The sequence below is a fragment of the Magnolia sinica genome, chromosome 8, assembly GCF_029962835.1.
Source record: "Magnolia sinica isolate HGM2019 chromosome 8, MsV1, whole genome shotgun sequence".
Taxonomy (NCBI): domain Eukaryota; kingdom Viridiplantae; phylum Streptophyta; class Magnoliopsida; order Magnoliales; family Magnoliaceae; genus Magnolia; species Magnolia sinica.
The window spans coordinates 27,901,849-27,919,154 of NC_080580.1; the positions used below are offsets into that span (position 1 = coordinate 27,901,849).

At 39.2% G+C, this 17,306-nt stretch overlaps 1 protein-coding gene across 3 annotated transcripts in view; it reads right to left on the reverse strand.

Moving 5' to 3' along the window:
- Positions 1-8,971, reverse strand: part of LOC131253145 (protein TONNEAU 1a-like) — a 46,146-nt gene extending 37,175 nt beyond the window's left edge. For all 3 annotated transcript variants that reach the window (XM_058253993.1, XM_058253995.1, XM_058253994.1), the window contains exon 1: positions 8,811-8,971. In XM_058253993.1, the coding sequence (XP_058109976.1) occupies positions 8,811-8,897 (87 nt within the window). In that variant the 5' untranslated portion in view covers positions 8,898-8,971. The remainder of the gene's footprint in view (positions 1-8,810) is intronic.
- Positions 8,972-17,306: the final 8,335 nt, after the last annotated feature.

Here is a 17,306-nt window from a genome sequence, read left to right on the forward strand (position 1 = left end):
TTTCCAAATATGCCCTTGATCATATGGACTGAATACTTTTTTTTGAAGAATCTAAATACTCAATATTTATAAGGGCAATGGTGGAAAAGACATCACAACATATCTCTTTGTTATTATAACAACAGAGATGGGGCTCAAGTTACTTCCAAATATGCCCTTAACCATATAGCCTGAGTACTTAATATTTGTAAGGGCAATGGTGGAAAAGAAAATGTTGAGCTCATTTTTATATTCAAATAAAGTTAAGATAACAACACTCACAAACATACATCGAAGAGCCCTACCCACATTTCAAACCAAGAGGTCTTTTTTAAAAAAACCAACACATGCAAAGTGTTATTGCATCTCAATGACTACTGGAGAGAATATACCTACAACAGGACATCTCAAACCAATTCTCCTACCAAAATTCAAAGTAAGAACATGTGAGAGTAACCATGAAAATCCTACTCTAGGAGCTATTTGAGTAGAATTTTGAATCCTACTCTCACAATACATGGCTTTATATGGCATGTCTATGCAGCATCTTGGGCTGATCATCAAGCGGCCCCACCATGTACAAGTCGGAACAAGAACACCTCTCTCTCTCTCTCTCTCATGCAACTAGATTTGAAAGAAAGAACCAATCGTAAATATGAGTTCTCTTACTAGATTCAACATAAAATTAAAGAGGGAAGAAAAAGAATATTGCGAGCATTGCTCAACCCCACTAGAGAAACAGAGAAATTTTTTGTCAAAGAAAAATAGCATTTATATGCGTTGTTTCATAAGGCTTGGGCTATATTTTTAATGAAAGGCTTACTAAGTTCCCTTCTGGAGAGAATCCCTAACTAGGTTTCCTTCTAGAGAGAATCCCTAACATTGTCTAGAGAATCTAAAATATAGAATTCCTTTTTTATTGTAAAGGTAACTCTTATAAAATAGAATTCCTTGCTAGCAAAAATCTCCAAGATAACCTAGACTTCTAAAATAAGAAACAAAAAATTCTAATAAGATATTCTTTCTAGCATAAAAACAATAAAAGCAATGTAAAATGGAAACAAATCCCTATTCTTGTGTACACTTGTGAAGGGTGCACATGTAGGACGGAATGTGAGTGTATCATATCCCCCCAAATTGATAGAATACAGCTTTGTCGAGTTAATGGCAATGTACTCCTCATAGAGTTCCTAAATGCACTTGGGATTGTCCTCTGAAATCCACGTACTGAAGAACTTTAATCGACCCCTTTACTTGATGAGAAATTTCAAATACTCTTCTTGCTATGTGGAAACTTATAAATCATCCAACAATCTTCAATGACTTCCTCAAATTAGCATAGTAACTCGGGTAACAAATAGATCATTCTCCCATGCTCTCCTCTTCAGGATGTCCAAGATAAACCATAAGGTCTTCTACATTGAAAATCAGGCTAGTCTTCATTTTGGATGAAAACTAGATCAGGTATGCATCATCACCTGGTTTCTTCATAAAATGGTAGGGACTTGCCATTTTAGAGTGGAACTTGATGTAAGTCCCTCCTAGAAACTTCTCAGGTTTGAGACACCATGACCACATCCCCTTCTTGAGATTATGTGTAATGCCGTCAAATATTTGCATGCCCCTAGTAAATTTCACTACCTAGTGTTATCTTTCGCCTAACTTCCTCATGTATTACCTTGATATGATGCACAAAAGCTTTGGGATCCTAGCACGGTCCAGTCATAATAGGAAGTGGGACTAAATCGATGGGCTATCAAGGTCCCATGTTGTTGTTCACATAACCGTTGTAGGCAAAGTAAGCTTTTGATAACATGAGGTACAATGAACTAATGCAGGGACCAAAAAAACATTAAACAAGATTTCCAAGACTCTGGTTGACAACTTCGATCTATCCCTCTATCCAACTCCGATCTATCCCTCTATCTATGGATGATTAAGCACTAAAAAATCACCTTTTCATTCACTATTCCTTTGTGATGCAAGTATGGTCCACCTTCTTAGCATACTTTGGCATGGAATGGGTCATCATGCCACAAGCAATCCAAGAGTCATTAAGGGCTTGGCACGGCAGGAATCTCTCTAAGGATGAGTCAGTGGCTTGGCATCGGTCATAATGGCAGTCCCATACAATATATGGTGTGAACGTAATAAGCCTTGCTTTCCTAGCATGCAAGGATCTCGGGGGGAGGTAGTTTGGAAATCCAAAAGAGATGTGTTAGAGTGGATATCTGAGGTAAAAAAATGTAGATGATGATGTAGTGTCATCCTTGCTTGGATTGTAATGTTCTTGGGTTGTATTCTTTTCCGCTTACTCTAGCTGCTTATTTCCTTTTATAAAAGAAGCACTTGGATTGTGAACAACTCTAACCCAACCATTTGTCAAATGTAGAAGGAATCAAACCCTCCTTGGCAATTGCCTTATTGCTTCAGAGAAATCACATAGCACTGAATTTGATGCAACATTGAAAATATTGTCATTCAAGCACATGCTGGCCAACTCCAAAAAACAATATGCATTAGTATGTCTCAAGGCAATACTACACCTTAGAAGCAGTATCAGTCTAAATTTTGACCTATATAGTCCTGACCAGTATGCATACATGACTAAAGAAAAAGCATCATATTGGTTACCCAAAATACCAATACATATCGACCTACATCTATAAATCAGAGACTTAGGGTTACCATAACAAAATTAAACCATGGGCCTGTTAACCGCAATTCTAGATTTGTTGTCTAAGGTGGTTATAATTTCTTCTTCTTTTATTCATATCACTAAGGTGCCCAATGATACACGTCAGTCAAACCAAAAACCTCCCAATTTACCTATTATAACTTCATATTTGAGGGAGATAATATTTAGAAATGTCTATTAGCATTTTTAATGCATTTGGTGGGCTTTTGGGACCCTTTTTTAACGGAACTTCAGCATCATCAATGGGTATCGTGTTTTCGTCATGAATGATATGATACCTTATGTGCCCGTGTCTTCACCTCTTCAGTATTTCCAATAAATCCATTACCCTTTCTTCTTTGCTTATGCTTTCAAGTATTTCTTTACAAAATCTTCTAAGGTAATCCATTTTAAAGTAACAAAACTCTTTCAAATTTTCCGGCTAGTACTACTTAACCCAGAATATTTCGTATTTGAGCTCTTTTTGCATAATTATGACAAAATAGTAACAACGCAGAGTCTCCATAATATCAACAATTAAGGTGAAAGGCCTCCACTTTAAATATACGCATCCAAAGCATGCCTGGGGGGCGGGGGGGTTTGAAGAAAAATGCTTTAGGTTCCACTCACTTGCAAGCAAAAGATAGTGGCAACCAACACTCTTCCACCACCAGGCATGAAAGCGAAACACTTCATTTGAAATTCTAAACTGTTATTTCATTTTGAATACACCACCAGGCATCAAAGCAAAAGTCGTGAAACTCTAACCCTCTTTCAAATCTTCCATCAAGTATGATTTATGCTATCGTAGACGTAGTTTAGCTGTTTTTTCATAGTAAAGGTAAATGTGGGATATATACTCTCCAAAATATTCAACCTCTAAGGTAAAAAGCCTCCACTGTAATATACACATCATTCAAAGCAAGTCAAAGTCCAGAACGTTTAAAGAAAAATATTCCCAATTGTACACATCAGCAAGGAATTGATGGCTAACAACCTCCACTCTTCCACCAACAGGTAAGATTAAGAAACAATTATGTTTGGAATTGTAAACTCCGTGCGGTTGATGATCATTGCAGGTATCTTGTCGAGGCCTACAACTCGAGATAACACATGATGCGGATAGCCCTGTCTTATCACTGAATAACTAACTGAAAAAGCAAAATGCCTGGTGACAGGGAGGAATGGAACCTTCTAGGAATGTGGTGGTAACACTTCAACAAGAGTGAAATTCCTTGTGGAGGAGAGTTATTTCCAACAAATACAAAGAAAAGAACATGGGTTAGATGCAGAATGAAGGAATGTAGATACAGTTTAAGCATATATTGAAGAACATCACAAGAACCATGACCAACAGATAACGACATGGAAGTCATAGGGACATTAGAGGACCTACTCAAGTTTACCAGAGATAGAGACGACCACCCGCATCAGCGCAGCTTCCTTTGTGGATGGAAACGAGTTCCAGATAGGGCCTGCCAGGCATTTTGAAGACCCCACATGCATTAGACGTGCATCGGGAAGACCCCACCTTGGGATGATGCATGTGAGCTGCTTAGGAAATCATTTTAGTAATAGGAATTCTATTTTGTATCAATCCAACTGTTGGATCTTGTCAATCGGGCCATCGGGCCACCAAAGATCTGGGTCCCTTGGACTCTAATTTTGCCTTCTTTATGGTTTTTGTTATTTTTAAGAGTTATTTAATGGTTGAGATTGTTAATATATGTTTTAGTTTTCTTATTTTTTATGATGGGCCACTTTACTTAAGTGAGTGGTATAGTTGTAATTATGCTGAATTTTAATTCCGAATTTTTTAATTATGAAACCACAGGGGGAGTGGAGTTCCAACATTAATAGTGTTATTAAGAATAAAGAAAAAGTGAGAAGCACTCTTGTGTGAAAGAATTTCCGTCCTTATTTTCTTAAAAAAAAAAAACCTCCCTTCCAATTAAATTGTGGAAAGATAAAAGCTTGTTTAGTGATGGATTCCAAGGTACATCCTTCATCTTCCTCTTCTTTGAAAGGTATTCTTCGTCTTACATCCTCTATCTTCTTCGAAAGGTATTCTTCTTCTCTTGTCTTCCTCTTTCCCCTTCCATTACAACTTTCTAAACCCTAGATCTTCAATATCCTATTTTCTCCAATTTCTAAAAACCCTAATTCTAAAATCCTCAATTCCCATGACACATAATTTTTCAAATTTTGGATTTTCCCCTTCTTATCCCTAATCATAAAACCTACTAGTCATTCCCTTGAGTGTGAAACGTACCTATGCTAAATTGGAAGTTCTATCCTTTCATCGAGCCTAGTTTTAATTGATTTATGTGATTTCTTAGCATGCAGACATGTGATTTAGGTTAGATCATATTTTATTTCTTATTGTTTACTCTTAATTACTTGGTGGATTAGCATCTTTTGTTAATTAAATTACTTTATAAACTCTTTCATAATCTCCACGTTGCATGCTAGCATTAAATCATGTGTCCTGCATCAAGAAGTAATGGAAGACATTTCTTAGCCAAATCAGGGGACAAGGTGTGATTTGGGAAGATGCATGGGTGAAGATGAAGCTTTTGCATGCATATTCCTAGCCTTTACAAGGTAAGGTGGCTTCTTTGAAAGGGCCTTGTCAAAAGATTTGACAAATTTTTGGGCAGTAAGATAGATGAGAACATTCCCTTTAAAAGATTATCAAAATATAATCAGGAGTTTAGGTTTTTTTTCTTTATTCTTTTTCTGTTTTTCTTTTGTTTGATTGTGTTTTCTCTTTTCTTTGTTTTCTTTTTTGGCTTTGGCCTAATAAAAATTATATCTTTCAAAAAATAATAATAATAATAATAATTAGGAGTTTAGTTCAATCACTTGTCGAGCATTCTTAGCAACATTTCCCGCACATTTGGAGGGGAGAATGATCATATCTTGAAATGGATACTATCGTTTTCCTTTACAGTAGCTCCATTTTTGTATTTTCTCATATTAGGGGTAGCTTTCCCCTCCAACTCCAGCTTGGTCCTTGCAAGCCCCTCCGAGAGTGGAGGCATTCTTTAGGACAGCTTTTGCAGACAAAATCCACACCCTGGATCACATCATGCATAGGATTTTAGCCTTCCCTATATATGCTTTACATGCAAAAAGGAGGAATTAGTGTATAATCTCTCCATTCATTACTCGGCAGCTTGCAAGATTTGGGGTTGTTTCCTAAATTTGGTCAGCATGATCTAGATTTTTCCACCATAATCTTGGCTCTTGGGTAATCTAGGGTTAGCTCAGGAAATGGCCCTTTCTAGCTAGGGCCTAGAGGCTAGAGCTATACACAAGTTGAACTAAGTCGAGCTTGGCACCACTCGGCTCGGATCAGCTCAACCAGTAGCTAACCGGTCCCCAACTCGAATCGGCTCGGCTTGGTGCTCGAGCCTGTCTAACTAGCTCGGCTCAGTTCGGTCAGTGGCTTGGGCCAGTTCGAGCATAAGCAGCATTTTCTCAAACACGTAAAATGCATCTTCAATTTCTCACATAATACCAAATAGTAACAAAATTTTACAGGTATTTCACCAAATACCCAGAGAGCGGCATCAAAATCAAACACCCGACGTATCCATTCCTTCCTCACCAACACTTCATTGAGTCATTTCTTCAAACACTTGGCGAGCAGCATTCATATCAAAATAACTTAGTCACCAAGCTAATTCGATCCGAGTCGATTCGAGTTGAGGTTCGATCCGAGTCGAGCTCAGGCAAGCTCGAACTCCGCTCAAAAATTTTTCCAACTCCAAAAACCAGCTAGACTCGGTCCGAATCCAATTTCGAGCCGAAGTGAGTCGAGCTTTTCCAAGTCGAATCGAGCAAACTGACCGAACTAACTCAACTCATGTACAGATCTACTAGAGGCTAGAGGGCATGACTGTATAAAGAATGCTCTTGTTGGCCCCATGTTAGGAAGTCTGGCAAGAAAGAGACGGGCAATTTTTTTCAGGAGAAGAAAGCTCCTATAATGAAAGCAGTAGGAAACATCAAAAGTTTGATAAGTTGATCTCTCACCAGTAGAGTTCTGTGGGATTTCAACTTCAAATTTCACTTAAGTTGGCATTGGTAGTGAACGGCAAAGCTCCTAAGCATATTATCATTAATTGATGGTTTGGTGGAAGCTCAATTTTGATGGCTCCTCTCTTAGTAACCCTTGCCCAAGAGGAATTGGCAACATAATCAGGGACGGCAAGGGCAAGACTACTGCCTCCTAAGGGCATGCCTTTGGTGAAGGAAGTGGACTAAGGCCAAAACTTTTGGCTCTGATATAATTTTTGAAACAAGATAATGGCTGCATATTTTTGTTAAAAGAAATCTTTAGGTATGTTCATTGTAAAGAGGGGCTCAAACATCATCCCATCTTCTTAGGATCAAGATCCCCTCTTGACCCCATCGAAGATTTTCTGTGTTCGATGGAACTTGCCTCATCTCAGCTAGGCTAAACATTTTGTTTGACTGTATTGGAGAGAGGCGAATGCAATGCCTATATTGGGGAATTTTTCCTCCTTTTTTTTTCTTTTTTTGAAAGTCAGGATACCCCCTTTATACTAGTGTACCTTTTTCCTATTTTTCCCCTTTTTTTTAGGTCAAAACCTCTTATCATGACATATCTTTCAAAAAGATGTGTTTCTTCCTAAAAGATAAACTATATGAGACTTGACGATCAAAAGTTGTGACTGAATTACCATTTCCAAATTGAAACCATCCACCATGAAGTCCTTGAATACGTGAATTTCAAGTCCACAAGACATGAGCTCAAAAGATGTGGTCAATGGTTTGACTTGAGAAAACATCATCATGAGAAATGTAGACTTAAACCAGCTATGTGAACCGAACAAATTACATTCACAAAGTGGGTGAATAGATAACACAAAATTAAGGATGTCTTTGGATGCACTATTCAATTGTTGTGTAATGAAGTGAAAGTGACCAACTTGTGATTTCCTCCCTTGTCCTGTTTGGTTGCTGCTTAAAAATTTTCATCTCATTTTAGTTAACAGTAATTATGTATTAGATATCATAGTATGGAGCTTTGCTAAGCGCACACACATGTGCAACAAAGCTCATCTACACACCACACATGTGCCAAAATGGCACTATAGGTCCCAAATCCAATCCATCTATCAGAAAGGTACCACCATAATGATTCCCTGGCCCATGAATCATGTTGATCTGCTGGCCAGGTGTGCCACCGTTTTCAAAACAAACATACGGCTCTGAAAAACTTGGCTGAAGTTTTCTAACTCATCTACCTATTTCAATTATTAGGGCCCACATGATAAGTGCAACAGGTTTATTTTTGGGTAAACATGTAGAAGGTCGGACCAACCTGATGGATTGATTGGATCGCACCTATATGCCAGCATGGCACATGCATAGCGTGTACGTAGGCTTTATTACACACATGTGTGCGCTTAGCAAAGCTCCATAGTTTATACAAAGTTATGGGTTATCAAGATAATCTTTAATCGTTACCAAAATCATAATTACTTTTAACCAAATTGAGATGAACTCATTTTTTAAGTCGTAGCCAAACAGGGCCCTGGCATTCATATCAAGGGTCTCGGCTCCAAATTGCACTTATATTGCTTTCAAGTTGGAGTTTAAAGGAGGATAACCAGAAGTTGAGGGCTCTTTCCCTCAAATACTAGGAAATGTCATTAATTTCTGTCGTTTTTTATTCTTATGAAGGTTCAACTTTAATTAATTATAAGGGTGCGCATTTGGAACCCTAATCAGGTAGTGGGCCCACCCGGGCAAGAAATTAATCCTATCATGTGACTCTATGAGCTCCAGATAATATCGTGTGGGCCAGTCAGCTCAGCCCTCTTGATTAGACTGATAGTGTTTGCAATCCAATTCACTCCTGCATCTGAACAGCATCTTACTTTCGATCTGGTAGGCGCATTTTTCACAGGAGAAATCGACAGCCAGATTTTAATCGACGGTTATGGAAAAACCAACAAATTTTTGGCTTCTTAAACCTCATTTCTTTCTGAAATTGCAGAGAAATTAAGAGGGATGGACCTATTTCTGACCAAAAGAGGGAAAAAAAAAAAAAGTCGTTTCTTTCTGAAATTGCAGAGAGAGTAAGATCTTGGAAAATGAGAATGTGGTAAAAACATACCCTGATCTTGGCGAGAACGCCCTTCTTCTCAAGCGTTCGAGTAACAAGGGTTTTCAGGTCCATCATCTCCCTCGTGTAGTCGTCCATCTCTCTTCTCTCTCTCTCTCGACCCCAAAACCCTCTTTACACAACACAAAACTGCGAATGCGACTGAAAAAGCCGAATCTGTGTAACGTGGATGCCCCACGAACTCCACTCTCACACGCACTTCTCACACGCTTGGCAAGTGCTTGAAAAGTACCGACATGGAAATTGGGGAGAACCTCTGAACGTGAACGAGGTGGGCCCCACCATGAGGATGCTCCTATGCAAAAGATTAGGCTCGTCGGATCATCCAGTTGGCGAACCCTGCATGCTTGTTTGGACGGTTAATATATAGTTTCCAACGCGGCCTACCCCTCAACTCATATGTGCGGCCGGGCTGGGACGTGGATTCACCGAACCAAGGTGGAGTCTGCTGTGACGTTTGTAAAAAACCCACTCCGTCTGTACGTTTTATGAGTCTATTTTAAGACTTGAGTATAAAAATGAGCGGTATCCAAAACTAAAGTGAGCCTCTAACGTGGTAATTGAACGCGTATACAATAGAAATATTCATGAGCCACGGAAGTTTTGAATCAGACTGATATTTGGTTTTTCAGTTCATTTCTTTAGAAATGACGTTACGAACAGTATGAATGGCATGTAAATATTACTGTTGATCCATGGAAGGTTTCCTGATTATGAATTTTCCTAACCACCCTTTCCTTTATTATGGCCCGCTTAGTCTTTGATCTTAATATGGCTTTTTAGTCTAATATCTTAAAATGAGCTCACAAAATAGATGCACGGAGTGGATTTCTCACAAAAATTATGGTGGCCCCACTAAGGCACAGACTTCTTTGGCAGAGGAAAGCCGCGTCCGGCCGGCAGCATGTTTGGGAAGCAGATTGCCAATGATCCCGGTGGGGATTTATTCCTGTACCGAAACTCCGTGAGGCATGGTCATAGAGATGTCCTTGACCAATCCACTTCGGCACCTGTTTTACAATATCACTGTGCATAGGATTCCAAAAATTAGATAGATTCAAAACTCACGTGGGGGTATACCACACAGAAAACAGTGTGGATTGAACGCTTGCGGGGATCCGATCCGTAGAACCGAACCATGAAACTGAACCTTGAACCGAACCGATGTATTTTTGCATATCTTATAATTATTTTCTCTAGAATAATTATTTTCGTAAATGTACTTTTGAACACCTTATACAACATCTAAATCATTCATCAAATGGACCACAACATGGATGGACATGGGCTTACAATTGGGCTGGATTATAAAAAGCTAAGAACCGTGGAACCGATCCGGAACCGAACCGGTTTTAACGGTTCGGTTCCGGTTCGGTTCTAGGGTGCCAACGGTTCGGTTCCGGTTCCAAATTTCCTAGAACCATTAGGAATGGTTCGGTTCCAGTTTCACCCCAAAACCGGACCAAACCGAACCGTGTGCACCCCTACCTGTGCCAAAGCTCCGTGAGGCATGGTCATAGAGATGCCCTTGACCAATCCACTTCGGCACCTGTTTTACAATATCACAGTACATAGGATTCCAAAAATTAGATAGATTCAAGACTCATGTGGGGGCATACCACACAGAAAACAGTGTGGATTGAACGCTTGCGGGTGAAAGAAGTTTTGTATCAGGATGATATTTGTTCCTACAGTTTATCTAATTGGTAATAACTCTGTGAACCGCTTGGATGGCATATAAATATTATAATCAGCTCCATAAAGATTTCAACGATGGACATTTCTATTCACTATTTCGTTTAGTGTTGTCAACCTGACTTTTTTATCTTCCTTATTTTTGTATTTATATTCTATTGTAACCTTTAAAAACATATGGACGGATTGGATTTGTCACGGGCATTTCTGTGGACCCTACATAGCCCTGGGAGCATGTATATCTCTATGCCCCGGCCTATCCCGTGGTCACAGGCAATCCGCTTCCTGTTGTTTGTATGTACCGGTCAGATGTCCGAGAACCCGTGGCGCTGGCATTCTCATGTAAAATGATACTCGACCGGAGGTCTGTTCTCGGGTTTCTGGTGGTTGGTCCTTTGTACGAGTGTTCCCATCGTTCAGTGATCCGGACGCGGGTCGGTACTGCCCCGCTTTTCCCGAGCTCGGCACATGCTGGGCTCCGAGGGCCACACCCTAATTAATAGGTTTATCCGCACTGTCCATGCATTTTTTCCAATCTTAGAATAGAAGCCTTGAGATAAGGTAGATACAAAGCTCAGGTGGGAGTGTGGAGATTGAACTGCAGCCGTTTGGGGGCTATAAAAGTATACAAGTTTTGGATCATGTTAATATTTTTGTTTTCTTTTTATCGGCGTCAATGTGCCATTATAAACAAGTTGAATAGCTAATAAATATCACACTGTTTTCCCTTCATCATGTCAATATGACCTTATAAACCGGTTGAATAGCAAATAAACATCACCATAGGCCCAATGAAAGTTTGGATGGTATAAATCATCACCACCATTGCTTCCTGTTGTATGGTCCGCTTAAGTTTTAGATATGCCTCATTTTAAGTTTATAACCTAAAATGATATGAAAAAAATGAAGGGACAGTGTGGATAAACCCACACATCACAACGGCCCCTCAGAGTCCCAACTTGTGCTAAGCTCGGTATGGGATATTACCCAATCTGCGTCCCTGTGGACATTGGCACAAAAATCTCATATATTTGGAAGAACCTAGCCACTAAGATTTAAACCTTTTCACCATAGTTCTTGTTGGAGGACTGTAGAAGCACACATATATGAATCTGGGATAACAATTCACTAGCACCAAACAAATACAAAAAGAACACAACGATTTAACATGGAAAACCCATTTCGAGAAAAAACCACGGCACAAAGTGACAAATGATCACTATGAAAGCATAAATTATAAAGAGAAAGAACTTACCCAATTCGAACAACCTCGAATCTCACTTTTGCTGCACCCTTTGAAACCCTTGGAATTCTTCTCAATCCCGTTTACACATGTATATATAGCCTTAAAAAGAATTCCAAACGAAATCGAAAACAAATCCCGCAAATTTGCAACTTTGCGAAAAATCTACACAAAATCTATCGATGCCATCGATCACTCGTAGATGCAATTGAAACTAATCATTCGATAGCATCGAACTAACATCTAAACTGTTTAGAAACAAAACATGAATTTTTGAAAATTCTCGATAGCATCAAACACTCATCAATGGCCTCGAACTAATCCTGTTGATGACATTGAACATTTATCGATGGCATCGAAAAAGTGCCCAGTTAGTCCGGGAACCAACTGAAGAAAATCCAGAAAATATCGATGAGATCGAGAACTGTTCAATGCGATCAAAGGTGACATCGAACAGATTGTCGATGGCATCGACAGACCCATTAACAAACTCAATTTAAGACATTGAATTATTCGTGAAATAAACTCAAACTTTTTTGGAGTATTCGTCAATGAATAAGACAAACCATGATGACCCTCCAATATAAACCTCTAGCGACAGCCCCATACATCAGAGTGCATATAATTAAGCACTCCCTTACATACATGCTTTCCAAATTTAAAAGATAATTATATTGTTTACCATATATACAATGCTCACATATATCTAAATTAGAATTAGTAAAAACTAGTATCAAACAACGATCAGAAAATATCTTCATACCCCGCTCACTCATATGGCCCGGACAAGCATGCCACATATGTGCAGACATGGAATCCACAACAGCAGTTGTCGCTCCACCTACCGAAGTGTTTCCTATCAACCTATAAATATTTTCGGGCCTCTGCACTCTCATGACCACGAGTGCCCCATTTGATACTTTAAGGACACCAGTGAACTTACACCTTATTGCCTCAAGTGCACCGAGAGAAACCAAGTTCATCTTCATGACAGGAACATGCCTAACCTTAGTCAAGGTACGCTTGATCCCATCGAACATCTTGATGCGCACCGTACCAATAGTCACAATGTTACAGGCATTATCATTACCCATAAATACTCGTCCACCATCGCACTCTCTGTATCTGGCGAACCAACTCCGATGAGGAGTCATATGATATGACGCCCTTGTGTCAAGGATCCACTCGTCTTTACGATCATCATACAAGTGTCCGATTATAGACATTGACAACACATCACTTGTGCTTGTCTCTTCATCAGATGTGACAATACTGGCCTCCCTTGAAGAAGCCTCTGAGTTTATTTCTTTGACTTATGATTTGTACAATCCTTCTTCATGTGTTCAAGCATCCCATAATTCCTACACTTTAACTAGCCTTTACCCTTGCCATTGGATTTGGATCCAGACCTTGAAGATCCTGTACCTCGCTCAGTATTCCTTCCTCTCGTAAGCAATGCATCGGAAGAGGTCCCTACGCCATCGTTTATCTTTCACATAGCATTCCTCTTGAGGAATGAGATAACGATGTTCACACTCAGGGATAATTTACCGATGCACAATGAATCCTTAAATGACTCATACGACGCTGGAAGATAATTCAACAAAATAAATGCCATCTTTAACCACTTCATCCATGTCTAGCAACTTGCAAATTAACTTATTAAAACTACTGATGTGGGCTTCCACATCTCCACCACCTGTCATCTTAAAGTTGAACAACTACAGCTTTAAGTGTGGGCGATTCCCAATGGACATTTTAGCATAAAAGTCCTAAAACTTCGCACACATACCCATTGTAGTTTTCTCCCTCATAACATTGTGGAGAACCTCATCCATTAAACACAATTAGATAGAGGATTTCGCCTTCCCGTCGAGAGTCTTCCAATCATCGTCACTCATAGATGGTCATCACTCCTTAAGATCCCAATATTCGCTTTGCTTAGTTAATAGGCTAATAATCTTAACTTTCCATAACTCAAAATTAATTTTGCCCGAGTACTTCTCAATATCATACTTAGTGTTTCTCATTGATAATAATCTTTCAGATTCAAGTATGCGCCTCAATGTTAGCTCTGATACCACTTGTTAGGGGATTGTGGAAGCACGTAGAGATGAATCTAGGATAGCAATCCAATAGCACCAAGTAAACATAAAGAAAACACAATGATTTAACAGGAAAAACCCCTTTCGGGAAAAAATCACGGCACAAATAGACAGATGATTAATATGAAAGCAGAAATTACAAAGAGAAAGAACTTACCCTATTTGAACAACCTCAAATCTCACCATTGTAACACCATTTGAAAACCTTATAATTCCTCATAATCTAGTTTACACCCATATATACAACCTTGGAAAGAATCACAAGCGAAATCAGAAACAAATCTCACAATTTCACAACTTTACGAAAAATATGCGCAGAATCTATTGATGCATCGAATACTCATAGATGGCATCAAAACTAACCCTTCGATGGCATTGAAATTTTATTGATGGCATCGAACTAACACCTCAACTGTCCAGAGACAAAACAAGATTTTTCATGAATTCTCGATGGCATCGAACTAATCTTGTCGATGGCATCAAACTAATCATGTCGATGACATCGAAAGAGTGCCCCAGCTAGTCCAGCAATCAACTCAAGAAAATATCGATGGGATGAAGAACTGTTCGATGCCATCGAATGTGACATCGAACAGACCGTTGATGGCATCGACAAACCCAGTCACATTCTCGATTTAAGACATCTATTACAACAGTTTGAGCATTTTTTAATCTCTTATTGAGTATGAACATGTGGGGAACAAATTAAATGCCTGGGACGGTCATTGTTGGGCATCGCATGGAAGCATACCTAAATTAAATCAAACAAGACGAAATCAAACGTAAACTAAACACGCAGAGAACACATGAATTTTATGTGGAAAAACCCTAGCGGGAAAACCATGATACAGAGCGACTAACAATCTACTATGAAACGATGTTACAAGAGATGATGCACCTATAATAATGAGAACCCCTTTGAATGTCCCAAAACCCTAGCCTTTCTTCTCTATAACCCTTATAAATGTCTTCTCCTTATCATAATTCCAATTATACTTTATATACATATAATATATATGTATGTATGTATCATCTCGACCAAAATAGGAAACAAGTCGCACACTTACGTAGTTCCGTGTGCGCTATTAATTTAAGTGTCGATTGATCGACATTGATTGAGCACCCTTCGATTAATCTAGCATACCATGGCTCAAGCGATCGAACTAGTCCAAAATTGTCCATTGAGTAAAAGGGATTTATTTAAATTATTGTTGATCAATCAATCAGCAGGTTCAATCAATTGAGCATGGTAAAAAACTATCCAGTGGCTAATTTGTTTAATTTCAGAGATACTCGATCAACTGAGCATGGTTTTTGATCGATCGATGTCCCTTGATTTTGCATGGATCGAAGACATTCATTCAACAATCTCCACCATGGATTCAATCTTCATATTTTATTACTTCGATACATCACCGTATCTAATCGCATTCCAGCATAGCTCCATCGTCGCTTCTCGTGCACACTTCGCCTTCGTTAAGTCTTTTCTAATCTCGAAGAAGTTGCACATAACTTAAACTTCTTTGTAAGAATCACCTTGGTAAGCATGTTAGTTAGATTCACGCTTGTGTGAATATTCTCTAAAGTCATGCCGTTTTCCTCAAGCACATGCCGAACAAAATTATGATGAACATCGATATGTTTAGTACGTGAGTGATAAACTGAGTTTTTAACCAAATTAATCGTGCATTCCCTGTCACAATTAACCAGTGTGGACGTTGGGCGAGGAAGGAGAGTAGATTCCTTGTAAAAAGGGGTGAAGATGTGATATTTGACCACACTAGCTACTAACCAATTATTATGATTCTACAGTCTGTTAGAGCCTGTAAAAATGCTTAATATTGAGGACCCTAAGATGACTCATGAGTTTAAGTTTCAGAGATTCCGGGTAAGGGACCCCCGTTATAAATAGGGAATGTGTTGGGCACCCACTCTACCCGTACAGATGTATAAATTATTACTTCGCAAGATCTGACTAATTTATGAAGAGTATGAGTAATTCTTACGTGATGTAAATGTAATTCGGTGCAAACAAATAAAATGCAGTGTTGTAATATAGGTGTTTGATCAATCTGAATTTCTAATGGGCAGAGTCTGACTATATCAGTAAGTCTCAGATCATACATTCAAAATGATCAAGTGTAAGGTACAAAGGATGCTTGATGATATATGTATGCTTATGGCAAAACGATGGCCAACCGGTTAAGGTTTCTAGTGAACCTGCTATGATTATATCGTCAAGTCTCGGAGCGTATGCTCACCAATTAGATACAGTGAAAACAATGAGATGTAACATATGACGGCTGACTGGCTAATGTTTTCAATGGGGAAGATCCAATTATCTTGGCAAGCCACCGAGCATACGCCCGACAATCAAATGTAGGGGTGTACATCGAGTTGAGATGGCCTCAGCTCGACTCGGCTCGACCAGTAGCTGACCTCAGCTCGAACTTGACTTGGCTCAGTCCTCGAGCCCTGACCGGCCAGCTCGGCTCAATTCGGTCAGCAGCTCAGGTTGAGTTTGAGCCAAGATCGAGTTGAGTTCTCCATTCAGGCATTTTCACAAACACTTGAACCGCACCTTCAAAATCTCACAATATTTGAGATAACAGCAGTGATTTTATAGGAATTTTATCAAACACCTTCTAAACAACTTAAAAATTAGAAAAAAAGGGTTTTGGTTTCATATACACACCTTCCGTGCCACCAACCACACTTCTTTGAGTCATTTCATTAAACACTTGATGAGCAACATCAATATCAAAGTAACTAGGTCACCGAACTAGTTTGGTCTAAGTTCGATTCGAGCTGGGTTCGATCCGAGTCGAGTCGAGCTGGGGCCAGCTCGGACTCATTTTCGAGCTCAAAAAATCAGCTCGACTCGGCTCGAACTCAGCTTCAAACTGAGTCAAATGAGCTAACCGAGCTAGCTTGGTTTGTATACATCTCTAATCAAATGTGATGAAAATGATAAAAATGCACTATGATGTTGTGTATATGAGGAGCAGTGGGGTTGAGAAGGGAATGAATATTACACGATGCTAATGTGTCGATCCGATGAAATGGATAAATGCTTGAATGGTTTGATGAACGGTAGTGCTGCAGAGCTAGATTGAGTGGTTAAGATTTGAACTTGAGTGGCTCAAGAGACTTGGACTCTAGTTAGGTTAAGCTAGACCAGGGATGGGCTCTCTCTCTTACTCTCACTCTCACTCTCCTTGGTGGAGGAAATGGTTAAGGCTCTCTTTGAAATGATAAAAGATGCTTGGTGAAGCTTTGTGTCTTGAAATAAGAAGGGAAGAGGGTTATTTATAGTCTTCAACCCTGGTTTTCTTGTAATTCGTGGTGATCATAGGGGTAAAATATGGTTGAATAGATGGGATTAGAGATTGCCACATAGCATCATCTCACAGGTTGTATGAATTGGTAAAATAATATTTTTGG